At 39.8% G+C, this 23,505-nt stretch overlaps 2 protein-coding genes across 2 annotated transcripts in view; both read left to right on the plus strand.

Annotated features, from left to right (window-relative positions):
• Positions 1-5,240: 5,240 nt before the first annotated feature.
• Positions 5,241-11,792, plus strand: LOC125011073 (C-type mannose receptor 2-like). Its single transcript, XM_047590105.1, has 4 exons — positions 5,241-5,493; positions 5,698-6,078; positions 6,510-6,839; positions 10,351-11,792. The coding sequence occupies exons 1-4, from the start codon at positions 5,352-5,354 to the stop codon at positions 10,695-10,697; spliced, it is 1,200 nt and encodes a 399-aa protein (XP_047446061.1). The 5' UTR covers positions 5,241-5,351; the 3' UTR covers positions 10,698-11,792.
• A 10,366-nt stretch (positions 11,793-22,158) lies between these two features.
• Positions 22,159-23,505, plus strand: part of LOC125011143 (L-selectin-like) — a 2,978-nt gene continuing 1,631 nt past the window's right edge. The window contains exons 1-2 of the mRNA XM_047590223.1: positions 22,159-22,210; positions 22,414-22,744. Coding sequence (XP_047446179.1) covers positions 22,183-22,210; positions 22,414-22,744 — 359 coding nt within the window. The 5' untranslated portion in view covers positions 22,159-22,182. The remainder of the gene's footprint in view (positions 22,211-22,413; positions 22,745-23,505) is intronic.

Genomic DNA, 23,505 nt, shown 5'->3' on the forward strand with positions numbered 1-23,505 from the left:
TAGATATTAAGGCAGAGAATTTCATGCAGCTCAATCAGAACAAAACAGAGGTTTTAGTTATTGGGCCTGAACGCCAGAGAGAGAAACTTTTACCAAAACTACAGGATTTTAAGATTTCACATTCTGTAAAAAATCTCTGGGGCATGATATTTAACTCTGAGCTTATTTTCATTCCGCATATTAAAAAAATTACAAAGATAGGTTTTTACCATCTCAAGAATATAGCCAGAGTCCGCCCGTGTCTCTCTCAGGTTAGCACGGAGGTGCTGATGCATGCTTTTATCTCCTGTCGTCTGGACTATTGTCTGGACACTCACAACTTACAACTGTTACAAAATTCAGCTGCTCGTGTGCTGACGAGGACCAGAGGGCGAGAGCACATTACACCAGTTTTAAAATCGCTGCATTGGCTCCACGTGCACCTCAGGATCGATTTTAAGGTTCTTTTAGTAGTTTTTAAATGTCTTGATGGTCTTGGGCCTTCCTATTTGTCTGATTTACTTTTACTGTATCAACCCCCACGAACCCTGAGGTCCTCCGGCACCGGCCTTTTAACAATACCACAAGTTAGATCTAGGACACATGGGGAGGCGGCATTCATTTATTATGGCCCCCGACTGTGGAACAGCTGGAGAACCTCAGGGCCACAGAGACTGTTGATACTTTTAAAAAGAGGCTCAAGACTCATCTCTTTGATCAAGTTTTTTCATGATTTTATTTGCTATTAACTCTATTTTATCACATTGAATTTGTAGTTATCTTATTTGTATTTTATGTGGTTTACTTTTACATGGTTGGTTTATTTCCTTTAATAATGAGCTTTTATTGGTAAATAGTGTTTCAACTCTTCATTTACTATTTCATTACTTTATTCATCTATTGTATCTATGCTTTTATGTCTTTTTTTTTATCTACTTGTTTTAATGTCTTACCATATTTTATTGTCTTATTGTTTTAGTCTTTTAGTCCTCCAGTGTTTCCTCATTGGGGGTGTCCTCCCACACTCGGGGTTGTTCCTGTCTGTCCATGGGGGTGCCGCTCCTTGGGTCCCTCTGGCCTGGGTAGTTAGACATTCTGCACCTTGGTGTGGGGGCCTCTCTGCCCGGAGTGAGTGAGGACGTGTGTGTGCCTGTGTATATGCTGTGTGCATGCCTGTATGTATCTATGTGTCGTGTGTATGTGTGATTGTTTATGTGTTTGTGTGCCTTGTTGTGATGTTTTATAGTTCTTGTTTTGTTTGTTGTTGTTTTTTATTTTAGAAAAGTGCTACATAAATAAATAAAGTTTGAGTTTATGCGGTGATGACTCCTGTGCCATCCAACACAGACTTTTATGGACAAGTCTGAGACACTGATGGAGCAGTGATGACTGTGGTCAAGTTCATAGCTTCATTTTACTGTGAAAGTGTGCCTTTATTATCACGTAGAAATCTATGCTGTAAATATCATTCTGGATCTCTGCTTTTATTGTGTAATTTGTTTCAGATCAAAGTAAATACACAGAACCAGAGAGACCCAGTTCAGAATATTACATCGCTTGCAGATTACACCACAGCTTAGACACAGGTTGAACTCAAGATTGTCTGAAAAGTGTTCAAAATGTCAAGCAGAGGTGGGATGTTATAGGCACTGTATATGGACATGTCTCCATATTGAGGAGTACTGGAGTAAAATTGTTACAAACTTAATTAGATTTTTAATGTCCAGCTTGATGCTGATCCTCAGATTCTGCTTCTTGGTTTTGCCCGGTCGTCATATTAAAGGGTCTCATCAAAGAAACATTTATTGCTTAGATGGATTGATAATGCTCCACCTACAATTAGGGGTTGGCACAAAGTGATTTTTGACTTTCTACCGATGGAATACCTAACATACAGATTCAAACGTAAGATGGATGATTTTTGTAGGATTTGGACCCCTTTCTTTAAATATGCAGGTAAAAGACTCACAACCATTGTATTAAAAGGGATGATAGATGGCAGTGAGGAAAACTGGCTAACTGATGTTTTTGGGTCATAAGGTTGGACATTCATTTACTTATGATTATTTTTAATTTATTCATTTTCATTTTTAAAAAACAGCATTTTTCTCTAAAGTGACATTGTTATTTTCTTTATTTCTCTTCTTTCTTTGGAGATATGTTTCCTTATGTGTATGTATGATTGTGTACATATACTTGGTCCCCACATCATTCCAGTGATACTCTCACAGCTTGTTCGTACACGGAGATGATTTTCTCTGAGTGTATTTTACTGTGTATATCACACAACAAGTTGTCAGAGGTTTGTTTTTGTGGCCATGTTGTTTTGTTGTTTGTTGTCTGTGTTCATGTCAGAAAATGTAATGAAAGTATTAAAGCTTGACCGTGTAGGTTTTAGCAAATATTACTCACTCAGGAGTAAAGGACATTAGAGAGTAAAGGACATTACTTCAATTTACCATCATTACACAATTTGTGCTTAAAATACTGTGGAATAAACTCACAAAAAGCTACTTTGCCCATGTTCACCTAAATCAACAAATATCTTGACAGTTTAGGAACAGTTAGAGAACTTTACATATTCAGTCTGTGGTTTTTAGATGCTCTGCTGTATTGGATGTTAATCTGTGATGTGAAAACTTCCTCTTTGGAAAGTTTAAGCTCAACTTCTTTGACCTTGTCTCACCAAGTTTGAAGTGGACTCTGACTAAACATTCAGTAAACATTAAATAAATGAGACCTAACAGTCTCCTTTAGGATTCATCCGTCTTCCTTGAGTAAAACTACAGATTAAACCTGAAACACTTTTCTCCTTTGGACAAGAAGGAATGAACCAACCAATGGATCAGTCCACCTGGAGACTTCAGTCCTAAACATAGACCTACGGTAGTAGCAGAGTTTTCCAGGATGTTGAAATAATGACTCAGCACTTTTGGTCCTTGTTTGAATTCATTTGTATATTCTCCACCTGCTTGTTTTCCTCTTCCTTAATACACTGAACTCAGTGTTGCTGCTTTTTTTTTTAAACTTTGACATGAAGCACTGACTGTAGATTAATACTTTATACTCTACATAGTCATATACGGTGTTTAAAGAATAGTTGTTGTTGATAAATGTCCAGGAAGGTAGCAACAGAATGTGCAGCTGCCTTCAAATCTATGGCTGATCTTAGCTGTCTGGTCTCCACATACCTTACGCTTCCATTTATTCTCATGGTCGTCTAGAGGACGGCCTCAGCAGGCAGCAGTTTTAATGGGTTTCTTATTCATCTGTTGCAGCATATTAGATCATTTTAACCTGATGGTGAATGATTTCATTCTCAAATTCTAGCCACACACTGACCAGTGTCCTCCTGCCCATATTTCTCACATGTTCACACTCAAGTGTCAAACACAAGCATCTAACTAGCATTACAAGTTAGCCTGCAGTTGTGTTTGTGTAACCAGGGTTAGTTAAACCCCAGTTAATTGTAGTTGCTTTGGAAATGTATTTTTATATGATGTACTTATGTTCTAAATGTTTCCCTCAAAATTTAATGCATGACTATTTTTCACAAGAGTGGAGCAGTAAAAACATCTTCTCCTATAAAAAAAACTCTATATGTGTTACTGCCCCTTTAACAGAGGTGGCAGTTGTTGAGCGCTGTTTTCAGTGAGCCAAAAGCTGACAGGTATGTGCATCGTACTTTAGCAAAAAAATCTTTGCAAGTCCACTGACCGATGCATGGTGCGTGTGTAGATGTGAGAAGAGAAAAAAAGAGGAAAAGTTAGAATTGAAATGATAAAAAAACTCAGAAGTCATGAAACTAAACGAGAAGAGACTATCAGCGAGCTGCGAGTTCGAGTAGGACGACGTAAACTGTGTAAACAATTGATTTCCCGGTGAGTAACGATCGATGTTTACATTAGCATGCTAATTTGCTATCAGAGTGCTAAACACTGAAAATAACTTAAGTTAGCCTTGAACTCTCTCTAAAACCAGTCGGGATAAACTCGAAACAGGTTGGAGTAATGTATTAGTGTCAGAAGACTATGTTTTGTGCTTTATGAATCTTGTGTTGTTTTTTTATTACTGTGAGTGAAACTCTTGATAGTAGGCTTGGTGCAGGCTAATGTAATCAGTGTTAGGTCTCGGCAGAAAAAAAATTCATGCAGCTAAGCTAGTGAGTGTGTTGAGTTAAAATGGTGTTTTGTACTGTTGTGAATAGTAAAGTTAATGTAATTCATGTGAATAATATGAGTTATGTTAAAAAAGAGAGGGAGGGAAACAGTTATTTTTGAAATGTTTATGTGAATTCATGTTTTGGTTACTATGAGTTAAGATAGATATTAAAAATTCATGGAAAATGGTAGTAGAAGAAAAGTGAAATTTACACTGAGAAGTAGTACATTTATTTATTTACATTCGAGTTGACCTTTTTATTATGGACTAAATGAGATAATTTTCCTGCATGGTTGTGTAGGCTGGTTTTTTTTTGAGTCCTTCGCCTGGGTCCTCAGTCCTTGGTTCCTACCCTGTCATCCATCCCCATCTCCATCCCAGTGGCTACTTTCCCTTGGACGTGAGGTCATCCATATCTCCATCCACATCTTCATCTTCACCGTGATACTTACCATTGGACGTTCACTGTTAAAGAGGGCGGTAGGACTTTGAGTGCACTCGTTTTATTTTATTTATTTGGGCCCATTTTTCCATTTTTTTCCTAGTTTTTTATTCATTTGAACTTTTGGGACAGTTTGCTTTTCAGTACCTGAGATCTCAGAGGTTTTTGTTACTTGTATTTTATATTTTTTTTTTTTGTATTTTGGGTTCAATTGTGGTTGAAAGATCTTTGTATAATATACCTCCTTTAAACTTTCAGTCTGTTGTGTGTTATTTGGGGTAGACATTACAGATCTAAATCAAATTTTGGTGAGTAGATACCAGTAGTCTCCTCATCGAGTCTAGAGTTAGAGTTGGTCCTCATTTCCTGTTTGATATTAACCCTGTCTTAGAGTGACAGGTGCAGGGAGGGGTTACATTTGGTTGTTGAGCTATGACATGTAAAGTCATTCTTTAACAGTGACACCATCAGACTCTTTGTTATTGTGTCAACAGGCTTGAAGCTGATCAGGATTAATCCACAGTCTATGTGCAAGACTCCAGATTAAACCTGAAACGCTTTTCTCCTTCTGAAATGAGCAAATCAACCGTATCTGTCAGTCCACCTGGAGACTTGAGTCCAAAACAAAAACCTATAGTAGCAGAAGGTTGTTCAAGGTTGGTCAGTTGCACTATTTTCAGAGTAGAGGAGGAAGTTTTAGTCCTGTTTTGAATGAATTGGTGTTTTCCACCTGCTTTTTTTCCTCTTCCTGAAAACACAAGACTGTACAATGGAGCCAGTGTTGCATCTTTTGACAACGTCACATGACGTGTTTAAATGTGAGCTTCATCCAACAGAGACAAACAGCTGGAATCAAATGTCAGTTTCATCCAACAGAGCAAAGATGCAGTGGAGTCTGCTCCTTGTGATGGGTAAGTGGATCAGATCAACATCAACCATACTGCTGTATGTCTTTATATATCTTCACAAGCATCTACTTTGTTGCTTTGTTTGGTGTCCCTGCCAGGTCTTTGAATTTCACTTAGGGAGGAAATAAACTGGGCTGAAACACAGTCAATAAAACGATTGAATGTGTCTTACAATCAGCTCTACGTCTGTGTTTTCTCTGATTTCAGGTCAATGTTACTTCATCTCATGTCAACTCTACCAGTACCACTATGTTGAAGATACAAAGACCTGGACAGAAGCTCAGGAGTACTGCAGAGAACATTACACTGATCTGGCCACAGTGTCTAACATGACAGACATTAAGAGACTCCTTGAAGAATCTACAGGGAATCAAACTGAAGCCTGGATTGGACTGAACAACAGAGCAGATGTCACCAGGACATGGCACTGGTCTCTACCTGGAGTGGAGTTTAAAGATGATGGAACAAGATGGGATGATGGTCAACCAAATCATGTTGGAAATGTTGAGAACTGTGTTATAACTAGAAAACAAGGCAAATGGCATGATTTCCCTTGTCCAGACAAAAAACCTTTTCTCTGCTACAATGGTGAGAATATAAGTCTCTAATAATTCTAGTTGTTTTGTTTGTTGATTTGTTTCTGATTTGTCAAATATTGGTGACAGAGTTCACACAACAGTAGAAGATGAATCATCATTTATCTTTCAGCTCAGTTATAATGAGGGTCACAGGTTATAATATGAGTAACATGACCTGTTGGTGGGAACTAAATTCTATGAATTCTGGTAGGAGATATGGCCACAGTTCAATCAGTATATTTTACTGTTGACATGACATCAGCAGGACTTTCTGATTACATGATTGTGTTTTCATCATCATTATTGATTCAACTTCTTTAACACTGTGAAAAAAATCATTCTCCTTCATATTCAACAGTTTTCTATTTAGTGATAATTTCATGATGTGGACAAAGACGGTTGATGACGACTATGATTGATGTTTGTGTGTTTACTCCACAGAAAGTGGATCCACAAAGATCCATTTGATTAATGAAAAGAAGAACTGGACTGATGCTCAGAAATACTGCAGAGATCATCACACAGACCTGGTCAGTGGATTGAACCAGTTGGATCAAGTAGATGAAGTAAAACTCACTCATGACACAGCTTATTGGATCGGCCTGTTCAGAGACACCTGGAGGTGGTCAGATGGGAGCAGTTCCTCTTTCAGACACTGGGATCAGACTCTGTCATCAGGAGACGAATGTGCAGTGACCATGTTGAATGAAGAACAAGGAAGATGGAAGAACGCTGACTGTACTGACCAAAAACCTTTCTTCTGTTATGATGGTGAGTTTTTAAAGATATGAAGACAAAGTAACATCTCCACATTTAGCTCCAGAACTGGAAACTGTCTGAAGATCTACCAGAATCTATTATTCCTCAATATTCATCTATTTATGTTTGAGTTAATGTACAATTATTTCAGAGATAATTAAATCTACACTATAACAACGTCTCAAAAACAGATGTGGAATCAGTCTGTAATTTTATTTCCCAGCTGCATGGATATGCATCAAAATATCAGAATATGAAGTGAAGTCACCAAATAAAAAGAGACTTTGTTTGATGCTTTTAAAAGTCTTGGTAACACTTTCTATGAAGGTTGTAGTTATAATGCCCTATGAATGCACTTATAATGTTTTATAAGGTGTCTATAAAGCATTATAATTGTCATTATTACCATCTATACATATTCACAAGTCGTCATAACCAACTTCATGATGCATTATGACAACTGGTTATGAATGATTATAATTTTAATCTGAATAGTGCATTATAACTATGTCAATATCTGCCTAGTCACTTGTTCATGTTATGATGCATCATAACTACTTTGCTTTGCTAAATGTGTATAGTGATGCATAATGAGTTTTGACTTCACCTATAGGCTTTATATCTGTAGTTATAAGTATATGTAATAAAGTTATAATAATGTATACATCTCCCTACAGCACACTGTTATAAACAGCTATGCAATATCATAAGTGCTATTTGACAGCTCTAAGTAAAGTGACAAGAATATGACACTATTATTAACAGATATAAGTTACTATGAGTAATTAAAAGGTGCAATGAACTAAGTCCTGAGTCTGGCACCTTTACCCCATATGCACAATGTTAATATCATAGGTGTTATTTGTCAGCTTTAGGTAAATTAGAGCAAATGAGGTGTTGTGGATATAAGACTATTATAAACAAATATGAGGCACAATGAAATGAGAGCCTGGACAGTAAAGACAAAACAAATGCATTTAGTTCACTTTATTTTCATTTAAACCAACACACATAATCAGAATGATTATCAACGCTCTGAGCACATTACACAAACACATGAAACAGGCCACAAAAGTGGCACGGCGTGGTCCTAGAGATGTGGCTCTTAAAAGTGCCTTTGGGTTGGTGACGTGATTCAGGGTCAGAGGTCAGGAGATGGTTTGACAGCAACTACAAGAAGAACAGAGGCAAATCTTTAGTGCTCTAGCTGGGTTTGTTTTTTATGCAGAAAGGTTTGATTGAAAACAAATAAACAGATCAGGTTTTTTTTTTGTTTAAAGCAGCCTTATGAAACATTATGTTACCGCATATCGTGCAGGCAGCGCAGATTACCCGTAGGTGGCTTAAGCTAGCTACACGAAAGTTACCAGACACGGCTAGTTTTAATTCACAAATTAGATCGTTTTCATATTCTTGCGTTTAATGATTGAAACCATTCGAAATCATTGCTTTAATATGTAAACGATGTGCTTCATGTAAGCAAAGTAAGGCATTAGCTCACAAAACACTAGCTGGACAGAGAGACAACCTACCTGTCCTGGAGAGGACTCAGAGGAGAAAGGAAAGAAAAGCTGCTTTACGACTAGTACATACAGTCAATGCTTTACGACAGTGGGTGGAGCTGGGGACGGAGGTGGGTGGGGTCAGAGGTCAGGGGTCATGGACTAAGGAATGACATTTCTACAATAATAATAATATAAATAAAAACGATATTAAAATAATATCTAATGGCATTCAATAAATGCGGACATTTCTAGCGATCCTGTATAAAGAAGCGGTTAAATGCCAACCCGGTCTAACAGTGGATGTGAAACTGTCACGAAAATTGATCTATTGTTTGGTGCCTGCCGATTTTTCTCAAATTTTCATGCCGCTCGAAACGAATTTCAAACTGATGTATTTCAATTGGAAGTTATTTCGTGAGGACGACTGTCAATGTGACACTGCGCAATGAAGAGGTTTGATTTAATTTCATTTAGACTAGATTTGTAATGGTCTTATTTCGGTTTTTAATGTAACGTCAATTTTGCTGCAGGATTCGAAAAAAAAAAGTAATGGTTATTTGTTATATCGGTCTCTTATACAGGGTCGCTAGAAATGTCCGCCTTTATTGAATGCCGTCAGATATTATTTTGATATCGTTTTTATTTATATTATTATTATTGTAGAAGTGTCATTCCTTAGTCCATGACCCCTGACCTCTGACCCCACCCACCTCCGTCCCCAGCTCCTCCCACTGTCGTAAAGCATTGACTGTATGTACTAGTCGTAAAGCGGCTTTTCTTTCCTTTCTCCTCTGAGTCCTCTCCAGGACAGGTAGGTTGTCTCTCTGTCCAGCTAGTGTTTTGTGAGCTAATGTCTTACTTTGCTTACATGAAGCACATGGTTTACGTATTAAAGCAATGATTTCGAATGGTTTCAATCATTAAACGCAAGAATATGAAAACGATCTAATTTGTGAGTTAAAACTAGCCGTGTCTGGTAACTTTCGTGTAGCTAGCTTAAGCCACCTACGGGTAATCTGCGCTGCCTGCATGATATGCGGTAACATAATGTCTCATAAGGCTGCTTTAAACAAAAAACGTGATCTGCTTATGTGTTTTCATTCAAACCTTTCTGCATAAAAACAAACCCAGCTAGAGCACTAAAGATTTGCCTCTGTTCTTCTTGTAGTTGCTGTCAAACCATCTCCTGACCTCTGACCCTGAATCACGTCACCAACCCAAAGGCACTTTTAAGAGCCACATCTCTAGGACCACGCCGTGCCACTTTTGTGGCCTGTTTCATGTGTTTGTGTAATGTGCTCAGAGCGTTGATAATCATTCTGATTATGTGTGTTGGTTTAAATGAAAATAAAGTGAACTAAATGCATTTGTTTTGTCTTTACTGTCCAGGCATTTCATTTGCTCTAATTTACCTAAAGCTGACAAGTAACACCTATGATATTAACACTGTGCATATGGGGTAAAGATGCCAGACTCAGGACTTAGTTCATTGCACCTTTTAATTACTCATAGTAACTTATATCTGTTAATAATAGTGTCATATTCTTGTCACTTTACTTAGCGCTGACAAATAGCACTTATGATATTGCATAGCTGTTTATAACAGTGTGCTGTAGGGAGATGTATACATTATTATAACTTTATTACATATACTTATAACTACAGATATAAAGCACTATAGGCGAAGTCAAAACTCATTATGCATCACTATGCACATTTAGCAAAGCAAAGTAGTTATGATGCATCATAAAACTAACAAGTGACTAGGCAGATATTGACATAGTTATAATGCACTATTCAGATTAAAATTATAATCATTCATAACCAGTTGTCATAATGCATCATGAAGTTGGTTATAACGACTTGTGAATATGTATAGATGTAATAATGACAATTATAATGCTTTATAGACACCTTATAAAACATTATGAGTGCATTCATAGGGCATTATAAATACAACCTTCATAGAAAGTGTTACCAAAGTCTTTAATCAATGTGACCATGTCTTTCAATGACAGATAACGTGATCCTGATCAAAGAAAGTAAGACCTGGGAGGAAGCCTTGAATTACTGCAGAGACAACTACAATGACCTGGTCTCCATCACTAACCTTGATGAACAGAGATGGGTTCAAGAGAGAGCCAAGAAAGCCTCAACTCCTTTTGTCTGGCTGGGACTGCGTTACTCCTGCTTTCTGGATTTCTGGTTCTGGGTCAGTGATGAGGTAGTCAGCTATAAGAACTGGGCCTCAGATGGAAAGAATGACGACTGTGACATGTCTGGAGCCATGGACACAGGAGGAAAACATCAGTGGGTCAAAACAATCGACAACAAGGAGTTTAATTTCATCTGTTCTAATTCTTAGACTCACTGATAACTGTCTTTTTATTCATATACTCTGAATGTTGGTTGTGTATTAAACGTATTCTTTCCATCTGTCTTGAATGGTGAAGTGGGAAATGTAGGAATCCCAACGTGAAATGTGTAAAAGCTGTCTTCAGATTGTGAGAGGAAGAAGCTCCACTATAGTCAGTTGTAAAGTAGTGCAGCTTTACTGTGGATGTTTAAAGTGGAATAAGTGGATAATGTGATGTGATGATGTTAACACAATTATCATGGAACTGGTGCAGAAACACCTCAAAGACTCCAGGTGTCAAATAACCAGCACCATTTGTATCTCAAGTGTGAAGTTTCTCCTTCTTTCTCACTTTCTCTCCTTTCTAACGTGTAGACTTCTCTCACAACACTGAGCTCATTTGCTTTCAAGAGAAAACAGGGAGACTATGTTATGTTGAATCTTTTGCTGATATTATATTCTATAAAATGACATGTATGTTATGGTTAATTCCTGGGGCTTGCTTTAAATGGATAGTTGAATTCTCTGTTGGCGTGTAATGTTCATTTACTTCAGTTTGTTCATCTACATCTTATCTACCATTGAATACATAGACACAAGTTTAGAAGATGAACCATTTACCCAATGTATGTAATCACAAACCAAAAAAATCCATAAAAGAAATGAAAAGCTGTACGTTGTTATTGGTTTTATTTCTTTGAATTCATATTTTCATGTGTGAAATGTCAGCGTTATGTTTTAATGATTTTATTTCATTTGTCATTTGTTTACAACACATTTCCTCCGTTGACGTAAAGATGTGCATTAAACCTAGATGCCCTACAGCAGGGGGGTCAAACTCAAATTCATAGCGGGCCAAAGTTTAATAAATGGTGTACAATAAATCAACCTGCATGAAGGTTATGATGTTAAGATTTGTTCAGGTGTTTCATAGAGACAGAGTGACTTTGGAGGTTGTAGCTTTTGGTGATGTTCAATTGTATTGTGTATCCTGTGTTCATCTGTCGACACCAGCGTCTTTAAAACCAACTAAACAGTAACCTCCATGAGCACTAACGTCTCCATGAAATCAAATCAAACCAGAGTCTTGCACTTTATGTCATCTATGCCCCAGTCTCTAGCCTGAAACAAACAGTGGTTTTGTAGATATTCTTTAGAGCTTCTAATTTTAAACAAAAGGGTTGATGACTCATCCTGCACTTGTACTAACCTTACATCCAGTGAAAGCTATCTCAGATTCTGAAATCTCTCCCTCTGCCAGCCTATTTCCTTCACCAGCTAGTTTCTGCTTCCTCAGTAAAATCTGCATATCTATCTTCCCTGGTTACAGCTGATGCAGATTGGTGGGCGGAGCTTGCTCAGGCAGATTACTAACCAATCAGTGGACACTGGACTCCCCTAGCTTCCTGTTTGACAGGAAACTTCTCAAAAGATTATATGTGATAAGTGATATCATTATAACCTTTATTTGCATAGAACTTTTCATAAAAAGTTGTAAAGTGTGTCTAAAGAACATATTTAAATGTTACATACGTGGCTGATAATTAAAAAAACAAATGTTTTCCCTCGTGCCCTTCTAGTTGGTGCTGTAGTTGTGTGCTGTGTCCTTACAGTGGCTCGAGTCATCTTTGGTACCATTTGTGACCTTACCCTGTGATGTTCATCCACAGGAGAACCCCAGGGGCTGTAAAGCTGTACTGCAAGGTTTAATAGGCCTGTTTATTTTCATATGGATCCTGCTGGGTCAGTCTTTTACCTCTAAGATCCTATATGGTTTTATAAACTACCCAAAGAGCCGCTAATTAACGCCTTAATGTTCTCATCCCTTCTAGGTGATGTGTGGGTCCTCTCAGTGTACCAGCCAAACTATGATCCCACCGCTGCAGACGATCTTTATTGTAATAAGACCTTGTACACATTTGCTTTCTGGAATGCTGTTTGTGAGAGCGTTGTGCTTGGAGTCGTCTTTGCCAACTTCTGCAAAGGAATCATGTTCTAGGCTTCCCAGCCAAATTTCAGCTTTTTTTTTTCCACCAAGGGGGACAAAAGAGGAGGAGGGACTGTATCAATTATAAAAAAAATAACATTTACTCGAATGCAACTCTTTTTAACAGTTACACCTTGATACTGTCACACCGTGGTGAGGGTGTCTTGTCTTGGGTTTGTTTTGTCCTGTCATTTCCTGTTTTATTTTGAAAAGTAGTTCTCCTCTCGTTTCAGGTCACTTGCCCTTCCTCATGTGTCTCAGTCTGATTGTCCTAAGTGTTTCCACCTGTCCCCTATTTCCCTCCATGTGTTTAAGTAGTCTGTGTGCCCCTTGTCTTGTGCCAGAGTGTTATCGTCCTCGACCTGCACCAGAGCCTTGTTTCATGTCCACACCCATAGAAGTTGCCAAGTAAGCCGGTTATTCCTCTCGAATAGTGAATTTTTGTTTGTTAATTCTTTCCTTAGTTTAGATTCTTAGTCCTGCGGTTTTCCTCCATTCGGAGCGTTTTTGTGTTTCTCGATTTGTTTCTTTCATTTGAGTTTTCCTCCTCCTGGACAGTTTTTTGTTCTCAGTAGTCAGAGTTGGCATCTAGCTTTATTTAGCCATTTGTTTGTCTCTCTGTCTGAGATCTCCGGAGAATCCAATAAAAGCCTTTTGTCATTCTATATCTCTGCATTCTGAGTCCTGCTACGAGTCATGACCTGACAGATACACTGAACTCAGTGTTGCTGCTTTTTTAACTTTGACATGAACCACTGAGTTGTTGTGCTCTGGCACAACTGTGGTGTATATATATTCTATGAAGAATATGAAGCCTCTCTTGGAAGCACCATCTTTGTTGGGGATTGTACACTGCCTTCTACAGACAGTGTCGATCGAGGTTCTGCACTATAAATGTCGAGCTCTATTTGACATAGAGGGTGCTATTTACGGTGCACTGAGGTGGGTTATTGGGTATCAAATTAGTCAAATATTAATATCGAAATATTAATAATTACTATAAAAATATTAATAGTATGTAATTTACATTAAATCCACTTCAGGGCACCAGACAGCCAATTTACCAAAAATCTGTCTCATAAAGGCAGGTATGCTAATTATTAAAACAAAACCCCATTTAATAATTAACTTAATAATCACAAACAATGGTACCCTATAAACAGTAGCAAACCTGAAGGATTTAAGAGTTCTACAGCGTGGAGGTTGGCATATTCACTCTTATACAACATTAAGAGACGAGCAAAGTTTCAAAGAAAGTTTACTGGACACATCTAGAAAATGAAATAACAAAACATTAAACCAAAGTGAGCTACATACACTATGTACACATGTGGATGTGAGTATGTTAGTGAGAGTGTATGTGTGTGTGAGACCATGTGTCTGTATGAGGTGTGAAGTGTGACCTCAGACAGTGAAACTAGATGGCTGCTTTGTCCTAAGACAGAGGGTTACAACCAAGTGGCTCCAAGATGACCTCTAAGGCCAACCAGATATGATGTCGGGGAGGTCACAAATTAAGGTTGTAGACTATAGACTATAGACGACAACAACAAGCTCAAGTATTTCACTGATTCAATCTCTACATACACTGGCAGGTTTGAAGTTATCTATGCTTAGTCAAGGTATGTACCAGGTAAGCTAACTAGGCCCAGTTACGTTACCAAGTCACGTCCAAGAAGAAAAGATGGTGGTTAGCGTCCTGATTTGCTGGTCCTGCTGTTGTGGGGTTGCAAAGTCCAGTGGTTGATGTTGAATGAAATACAGTGTCCTGGCTGTGTAGTTCTAGTTCCGTTGAAGAGGGTCCTTGGTTCTCCTTAAAGAGCTGAATGGTTGTTTTGTTTTGTTGTGTGGCTCCGTCGCTTGTTTACTCAACTAGCAGACTTTGTGTCGTGGTAGCTGGTTCTGTCCTTAAATTCTTTGGTAGGCACTTGCATCGATACCAAGGTCCAGTGGAGGCCTCTGCTTTGTGCCGGCCTCATGGAAGTGGGAGAGCTGTAGCAGTCGCTCCCAGGGAGGAGCAAAAGAGCAGAGTAACAGTGTAAGACTAAGAGCAAGAGGAGTATTGGCTCGATGACCTCAGAGGTCTTGACCGTATAGTGACCGATGAGGGTCAAGAGTGGAGGTTTCACACCTAGGTGGAAAAGGTGAAGGCTGCTGGGAGGTTGAGTCCAAAGGCCTTCTTTGTCTAGAGAACAAAGGGAGCCATGCAGCCTTGTCCTCCATTTGAATGGGCTGAGTCACAACAGACGGTATTTTAATACTTTATGCTCTACATAGTCATAGACGGTGTTTAAAGAAGGTAAAGAAGGTAGCAACAGAATGTGCAGCTGCCTTCAAATCTATGGCTGATCATAGCTGTCTGGTCTCCACATACCTTACGCTTCCATTTATTCTCATGGTCGTCAAGAGGACGGCCTCAGCAGGCAGCAGTTTTAATGGGTTTCTGATTCATCTGTTGCAGCATTGTGAAGGAGGATCTTTTCCTCTCCTTCAGCCCAGGATCTTTATACCGTTTGGAAAGGGTAGTTCACCTACGCACAAATCACGCGACAATTTCTCACGTTGGATATTTATTTTGGTACACAGAGAATAGATATTGATTTCAGCGCTGAGGCTTTGGTCAGTTCACCTTAGGGGTAAAAAGAACCAAAAGCCCCACTTCAGGGACGTACAGTGATCTTATTCTACCTAGACCCCGCCCTTAAGAAAATGGGGAGGAGTACTGCCTCTCATGTGTCAGTGAGTTTCTATGTGTAGCCGATTGGCTTTATCTGGTCTCCAGCGTGTGAGATATTTCGGTGTAATGTGTCCTAGTCTGTGAGCAAGCTGTAGCGAAGAGAAAGACAACGATTGATATGGTGAGATAGCGTAAGTAACATTCTACTTGATTATTCCCAAATTGATACACAGGCTGAAGGCCTTATTAACCCCTTTAAACCCAACAAATCCCCCTGTTGGCGTGCCTTAAGGGTACGCCACCCCTAAATTATCATGTAATGTAAAAACCCTGTATGAAATGGGTGTATGGATGCAATCTAAACTATATTTGTAACCTGGGTCTCCTTCCAGCGGTCACGTGAACGTGCTCCCACAAACACGTTGCCATCTCTCCGGTAGGCTCAACATTCACTATATGTGTATAAAATGCATATATATGTGTATATCAAAAGTCAAAGCCTAGAAGCAAGCCACAAAGCAAAATGCTATTCTAACATCGTAAGATCAGTTATTGTAGACCCTGAGCTCATACTACATCATCCAGGTCAGGCTCATTGTCAGAGTCCCCATCTGAATATTGGAATGGCCTCTCCTGTATCTCGGCACTTGGATCGAGCAGAGGCACGTCCTCTGCGGGGTTCATCTGATTCGCTGGTGGCGCTCCCTTGGACTCCATATTCCCCAGCGCCTAGTCAGGATCAGAGCAAGTCTATTCTGGTGTGTGTAAGAGACCCATCTCTTGTATAGTTTGCCAATTCTTTAGATATTGTAATGTAAATAATTTATTCCCTCCACATTTTTGTTAGGGGTGATCAAGAGGAATATGGATTCCCCACCCGGCTACGATCTGATCAGCTAATTTATACTTATCTGGTACCCCGTTCATAATAAAGCTCAAGCACTCGTACTTCTGTATATATTGATCTTGGTGAGTTTCTCGTCGTGTTCGAATTTTAGGTTCCCCTGTTGGAATAATTATTTTGTGGGGGATACTTACAGCATCCTTTTCCTTAATCTGTGATCTCTCCTCTACATTCAGCCATACTAACAGCACGGCTGCCATCTGACTTACCACTGCCAAACAGGCCAGTGTAAGCCATGACCTGTAGGTCATCATCTTATTCTCCCTCTGTCTCTTCGCCTATGTCCCTTAGGTGCTTTCTGATTTCTCTAGGGTTTCTCTCTGGGGACGGCTGTCCTTTTCTACAGTGTGTTTTGCGCCAATATTTACTTACCTTAGTCTGCTCCTCATCCAGCCAGACCCTCACACCATATGTAGTTGATGATACTACCTTGAACGGGCTGATCAACCTTGGCTCCTCCCACGTCCTGTGGAAGACTCTTCTGTAAATCCATTCTCCTTCTGTTATCTCCTCTGGTGGAGCTCCAGTGGGCTCCTTTTTTAAGGATTTTCTGTATCCAGGGAGACAAAAACTAAACCGCTTCCTGCATCTCTCTCCTGACTGGCCAGGTCAGGAGCTTCACCACTATGCAGGTTATTTGTGAATGGACAGGGCATTTTTCTTCAGCTCGTGAGGCGAGAGTCCTGTTGTGTCACTTGGGCTGGATCTCAATGGGATAGGACCAGAGGTTTAGCCTCTGTCCAACTTTAAGGACTCCCATTATCAGAACATATAACAGATACTTTCTAGGACCCCGTAGCGAGGTATTAAGTCATATATCAACCAATTTATGGCCTCTTGAGCTGTCTCAATTCTGGTGGGTTTAGCTTCCACTCATCTAATAAAAGTATCAACACAAACAAGCAAATATCTACAGCCTTTTACTCTCTGATTAATTCCCATGTCTGTGAAGTCAATCACCACTTCTTGCCATGGTCTGTTTGGGATGGGAAACACTCCCATCCCCATCTTAAGAGTTGCTCGTGGGTTAAACTTGGAGCAACTGGAACATGTATCTACAAAATATTTACACACTTCTGATAGATAAGGATGCCACCATTTTTGCCCCATCATTTCCATATCATTTCAGTAAGCCTTCTTCCTGATTGATGTCCCCTTTTATGTCCCTCTTCACATAACATCATAATTTTTCTTTTGTCAACCCACACCTGTTTTTCATGAGGGGCTGCTTTAGCTTGCATACTCAACGTACTCATTCTCTTACATACTCTTACATACTCTTACTTCACTAATGACTTTCTGTTTCATACTCTGATTCATTTCTTCCTTCATGAACTGACATAATGCATTCCACTGGTCCTTTGTTGGCTTAAGGTGAACCTTTTGGCTTTAAATGTAGCTTGTTACCGCATAGTTTATGTGTACTGTGATGTCCTGTCCTCGTGTGATGTGAGCTGTCCTTTTTAGTGCTTTAGCTATAGCACATAAGGCTCTGGTACAAGTAGTTTGGCCTTTTTCCACTGGTTCTAATTTAGTGCTATAATAGCATAACACTCTCCTCCCTTGAGCTCCGGGCTGCCACAGTACGGAGCTCACAAAACCATCTTTTTCTTTCACATCAAGTTCAAACATTTTTCCCAAATCAGGAGCGGCGAGCTCACTAGCCTGTGTTAGCTGTTTTTTTAAGTTGATGAAGCCTTCTTCCGCTTCCTTAGTCCAGGTAAGGTTAGCTTTTAGCTGGCTATGTCCTGTATCTGTAATGAGTCTCCTTAAAGGGGACCCAGTTTCAGCGTACTCTGATATGTAATTCTTACTATAATTTGCCATCCCCAAAAGACCATCATTTGTTGTACAGTAGTAGGTTTTACATATGAAAGTATGTTGTTTTTGTGGTTTGCTGTCATACCTACCCCCTGTCCTAAAATTATTCTCCCGAGGAACGCCACTCGAGCTCTGCAGTTCTGTAATATAGATTTGGATACTTTAAACCCTTTCGCCCCTAACCATGTGAGCAAAGCCGCTGTCAGTTGTGCTACGTTTTCCTCAGTCTCGCCTGCGATCAGAATGTCATCAACATATTGCAATATACAACAGATTTTGGAATTTGGAATTTGGACATTAGAACCCATAGTGAGTGGTTAAACAGGGAAGGACTATCCGTGAGGCCTTGTGGTAATCTAGTATAGGTATATTGCTTCCCTTCAAAAGTGAACGCAAACAGGTGTCTACACTCTGGCGCTATAGGGATGCAGAAGAATGCATTTGATAGATCCATCACCGTAAACCATTTAAATTTTTGATCTAGATTACAGAGCGTTGTGTATGGGTTGGGTGTCTCAAAATGTGAAGTCTTTAATCCTGCATTTATTTTTCTGAGATCATGCACTAACCTATGATCTTCCCTCCCTGGTTTAGCAACGGGAGTGATAGGTGTGTTGTAATCGGACTTACATTGTATCAATACTCCAGCTTTAGGCAGGCCTTAAATCGTTCCCCTGATTCCATTTGCCTTCTCTCTCGATAGGGGATATTGAGGTTGGTTTATGATCTCTGGTGTTTTCATCTGTTGTATGATAGGAGGTATTTCTCTGCAATGTCCTACAACAAAAGGTCCAGTTGCCCACACTTCGTCTGGTATTTGTTTCAAGAGTTGCATAGCCAATTCAGAGTCAGTGTTTTCTCTGACATGTGTTCTGCTTTTTTCAACTTTTTCCAACTCGCAATGAAATGTTCCATTATGCTTTAGCTTGTAGCATTTACAAGAGGGACTGTATTCCATTAGCGTGGTCCCTGTCACTGCCTGCCAATCATTTGCATCAATAGCTTGTGTTATCATAGGTCCTAAGTTCTTAGCTTCCCCTGTATTGGCCACCTGGGGGATATTGTTGATACATTTGATATATGCATACCGGCCCTTCATCTGCTGGCAGGGGTATTTGAATTTGGCCACTAAGCCGAGCTGTAAATACAACAGGCATTTGGGCTTTAATCTTTTTGGTTTCTTTAATTTTATCAGTGACCTTGTCTTTCAGCTCCTTCAACTGTTCTTGCAGCAGCTGCATATTAAGTTTTTCAAACTCCCTGTATGTCTCTTTTTACTCTCATCTTCCCCATGTAAGTGGTGAACCAAAGTAGCAATCCACATTTCCAGGGGCATGCTATCTCTGGCTACCGATTTCTCCATTTCTTCTCTAACCGCACCTGTTTGTCCTTTTATCACGGCTTGCTTAAACAGTCTCTGTAACGAGTCAGTTAATGGGCTAGACCCTGTGTGACCCTCCCATAGTTTTAACAAACGGTTTATATACTCCTTCCCTGCTTCCCCGGGCTTATTGTAGATATCATTCATTTGATTAGAGTCAGTTTTTTACTGGGTATTGAGTTCTCAAAGCCACCCAAAGCCTAGGGGCCAGGCATTCAAGAGGTTCCGCTGCAACGACCTGTACGGTTCCAGCGGCTGTTCCCAACCGGGCTAATTCATTGGGTTTCAAGTGTGCAACCAAACACGCTCTTACGTCTCCCATGGCCAGCACCTGCCCACTAAAAGTTTTTAGAAATTCTCTTATCCAGTTATTTCCTCCGTCTTTGGGGTCTGGCAGTGTTGTTTTTAGCAGTGCTTGGTCTGCATAGGACAGTGGGTTGTACTGTCTTTCCTTTATTTATCCCATACTGGTCCTAGTTTCTATCAGGGGGAACTGACCAGGAGCCTCATTCTTCTGTCTGGACCTCAGCTGTTAATTACCTGTCCCTTTTTGTCCATATACCCGTTCTGTATCTTGGGTCAAGTCACGTGGATACAGAATGTATGTTGGTGTTGCTGTAATCCACTTTCTTAACCCCCATGCTCTATCTCCCTCACTCCCTCCTGTGTCTCCATACTCTGTCCTTGACTCCACTTCACTGGCTTTAACGGTTAATTTGGCCATTTCATCTTTTAATTCATTCAGTGTACTTTTCATTTCTTTTAACTGCTCATCTCTTACCTCTTCTTTATATGCTTGCTCAACAGCCTCCTCCGGCGTGGGTTTTTAATTCACATGTAAGCATGCCTTTGGTTACAATCATTTGTGGCATCAGTACAAACAAATTATTTGGGCTATAGTGTTTATTAGAGTTCTCCTGTCCTGCTCTCTCCATTATAGTCCTAGTGTCCACAAACAGATTTCTATTTATTAATTTATTTATTTTTGTTGGTGCATTAGCCTACGGTTCCCGTGGTGTGTATGGAAGGGGTATCTCACCAGTTGTCGCGGCGGTTGTCCTTGTTAGTCCGTCCTTATCTTCCTGCTTTTGCGGTCTGGACTGCTTGCACTGGAATGTTATTGTGGCTAGAAAAGCAACTGCTAAAAATGCATGCTTGTAAATTTTATATGATCTTCAATCTTTACCTTTTGTTTTTCTTTCTTTCCCTTTGATAACCTTTTTGGGGGCTGATCAGACCCCTCCGGCCTTTAAACCGTGCGGTCGGCCCCTTTTCTTACCTTATCTTCTTTTCTCTTCTTTTCTGGCCTTTTCTCATAAACTCAGACGGCAGCTTTTACATCCAGCCAATCAGGCAATATCCAGACGGACTATCTGGATGAGGGGACCTTCTAAACCCTTCTCTGGTAGACTAATCCGTACGTATTCTCTGTGTTTTATTCTTACAAACAGTACTACTGTTGAATCATACTTTCACAGCCACGAGATGTCTCATAAGACATGCAGAAATTTGGTTAAGAGGTTTTCTGCTCACCTTTTACTTAGTTGCGGCCGCTGACTGTAAGAGATGCTCCTCCAGTGTAACTACATCCCTTTCCTGGTATCCCGGACGAGCCCCCAATTTCTGAAGGAGGATCTTTTCCTCTCCTTCAGCCCAGGATCTTTATACCGTTTGGAAAGGGTAGTTCACCTACGCACAAATCACGCGACAATTTCTCACGTTGGATATTTATTTTGGTACACAGAGAATAGATATTGATTTCAGCGCTGAGGCTTTGGTCAGTTCACCTTAGGGGTAAAAAGAACCAAAAGCCCCACTTCAGGGACGTACAGTGATCTTATTCTACCTAGACTCCGCCTGTAAGACAATGGGGAGGAGTACTGCCTCTCATGTGTCAGTGAGTTTCTATGTGTAGCCGATTGGCTTTATCTGGTCTCCAGCGTGTGAGATATTTGGATGTAATGTGTCCTAGTCTGTGAGCAAGATGTAGCGAAGCGAAAGACAACGATTGATATGGTGAGATAGCGTAAGTAACATTCTACTTGATTATTCCCAAATTGATACACAGGCTGAAGGCCTTATTAACCCCTTTAAACACAACAGCATATTAGATCATATTAACCTGATTGTGGATGATTTCATTCTCAAATTCTAGCCACACACTGACCAGTGTCCTCCTGTCCATATTTCTCACATGTTCACACTCAAGTGTCAAACACAAGCATCTAACTAGCGTTACAAGTTAGCCTGCAGTTGTGTTTGGTTGTTGAGCTATGACATGTAAAGTGATGCTTTAACAGTGACACCATCAGACTCTTTGTTATTCTGTCCACAGGTTTGAAGCTGATTAGGATTAATCCACAGTCTATGTGCAAGACTCCAGATTAAACCCGAAACTCTTTTCTCCTTCTGAAAAGAACAAATCAACCGTATCTGTCAGTCCACCTGGAGACTTGAGTCCAAAACAAAAACCTACAGTAGTAGAAGGTTGTTCAAGGTTGGTCAGTTGCACTATTTTCATAGTAGAGGAGGATATTTGAGTCCTGTTTTGAATAATTTTGTATTTTCCACCTGCTTGTTTTTCTCTTCCTGAAAACACAAGACTGTACAACGGAGCCAGTGTTGCATCTTTTGACAACGTCACATGACGTGTTTAAATGTGAGCTTCATCCAACAGAGACAAACAGCTGAAATCAAACGTCAGTTTCATCCAACAGAGCAAAGATGCAGTGGAGTCTGCTCCTTGTGATGGGTAAGTGGATCAGATCAACATCAACCATACTGCTGTATGTCTTTATAATCTTCACAAAAATCTACTTTGTTGCTTTGTTTGGTGTCCCTGCCAGGTCTTTGAATTTCACTTAAGGAGGAAATAAACTGGGCTGAAACACAGTCAATAAAATGATTGAATGTGTCTTACAATCAGCTCTACGTCTGTGTTTTCTCTGATTTCAGGTCAGTGTTACTTCATCTCATGTCAGCTCTACCAGTACCACTATGTTGAAGATACAAAGAACTGGACAGAAGCTCAGGAGTACTGCAGAGAAAAATACACTGATCTGGCCACAGTGTCTAACATGAAAGACATGAAGAGACTCCTTGAAGAATCTACAGGGAATCAAACTGAAGCCTGGATTGGACTGAACAACAGAACAGATGTCAACAGGACTTGGCACTGGTCTCTACCTGGAGTGGAGTTTAAAGATAATGGAACAAGATGGTATGATGGTGAACCAAATGATCATGGAAATGTTGAGAACTGTGTTGGAACTAGAAACAGCAAATGGTTTGATTTCCCATGTACACAACTAAAACCTTTTCTCTGCTACAATGGTGAGAATATAAGTCTCTAATAATTCTAGTTGTTTTGTTTGTTGATTTGTTTCTGATTTATCAAATATTGGTGACACTGATTACATGATTGTGTGTTTTCATCATCATTATTGATTCAACTTCTTTAAGACTCTGTGAGAAAAATCATTCTCCTTCATGTTCAACAGTTTTCTATTTAGTGATAATTTCATGACGTGGACAAAGACGGTTAATGACGACTATGATTGATGTTTGTGTGTTTACTCCACAGAAAGTGGATCCACAAAGATCCATTTGATTCAAGAACAGAAGATCTGGATTGATGCTCAGAAATACTGCAGAGATCATCACACGGACCTGGTCAGTGGATTGAACCAGTTGGATCAAGTAGATGAAGTAGAACTCGGTTATAACACACCCTATTGGATCGGCCTGTTCAGAGACACCTGGAGGTGGTCAGATGGGAGCAGTTTCTCTTTCAGACACTGGGATCAGACTCTGTCATCAGGAGACAAATGTGCAGTGACCATGTTGAATGAAGAACAAGGAAGATGGAAGAACGCTGACTGTACTGACCAAAAACCTTTCTTCTGTTATGATGGTGAGTTTTTAAAGATATGAAGACAAAGTAACATCTCCACATTTAGCTCCAGAACTGGAAACTGTCTGAAGATCTACCAGAATCTATTATTGAACATCATCCACATCTATTTATGTATGAGTTAATGCACAATT

The sequence above is a fragment of the Mugil cephalus genome, chromosome 1 (genome assembly GCF_022458985.1).
Source record: "Mugil cephalus isolate CIBA_MC_2020 chromosome 1, CIBA_Mcephalus_1.1, whole genome shotgun sequence".
Taxonomy (NCBI): Eukaryota; Metazoa; Chordata; class Actinopteri; order Mugiliformes; family Mugilidae; genus Mugil; species Mugil cephalus.

Excerpts from the sequence above, each read along its gene's own strand:
- LOC125011073 (XM_047590105.1), top strand. The coding sequence starts at position 5,352 with ATGGAGCCAGTGTTGCATCTTTTGACAACGTCACATGACGTGTTTAAA. Across the intron at positions 5,494-5,697 it reads GAGTCTGCTCCTTGTGATGG|GTCAATGTTACTTCATCTCA; the intron begins GTAAGTGGATCA and ends CTCTGATTTCAG. Across the intron at positions 6,840-10,350 it reads ACCTTTCTTCTGTTATGATG|ATAACGTGATCCTGATCAAA; the intron begins GTGAGTTTTTAA and ends TTTCAATGACAG.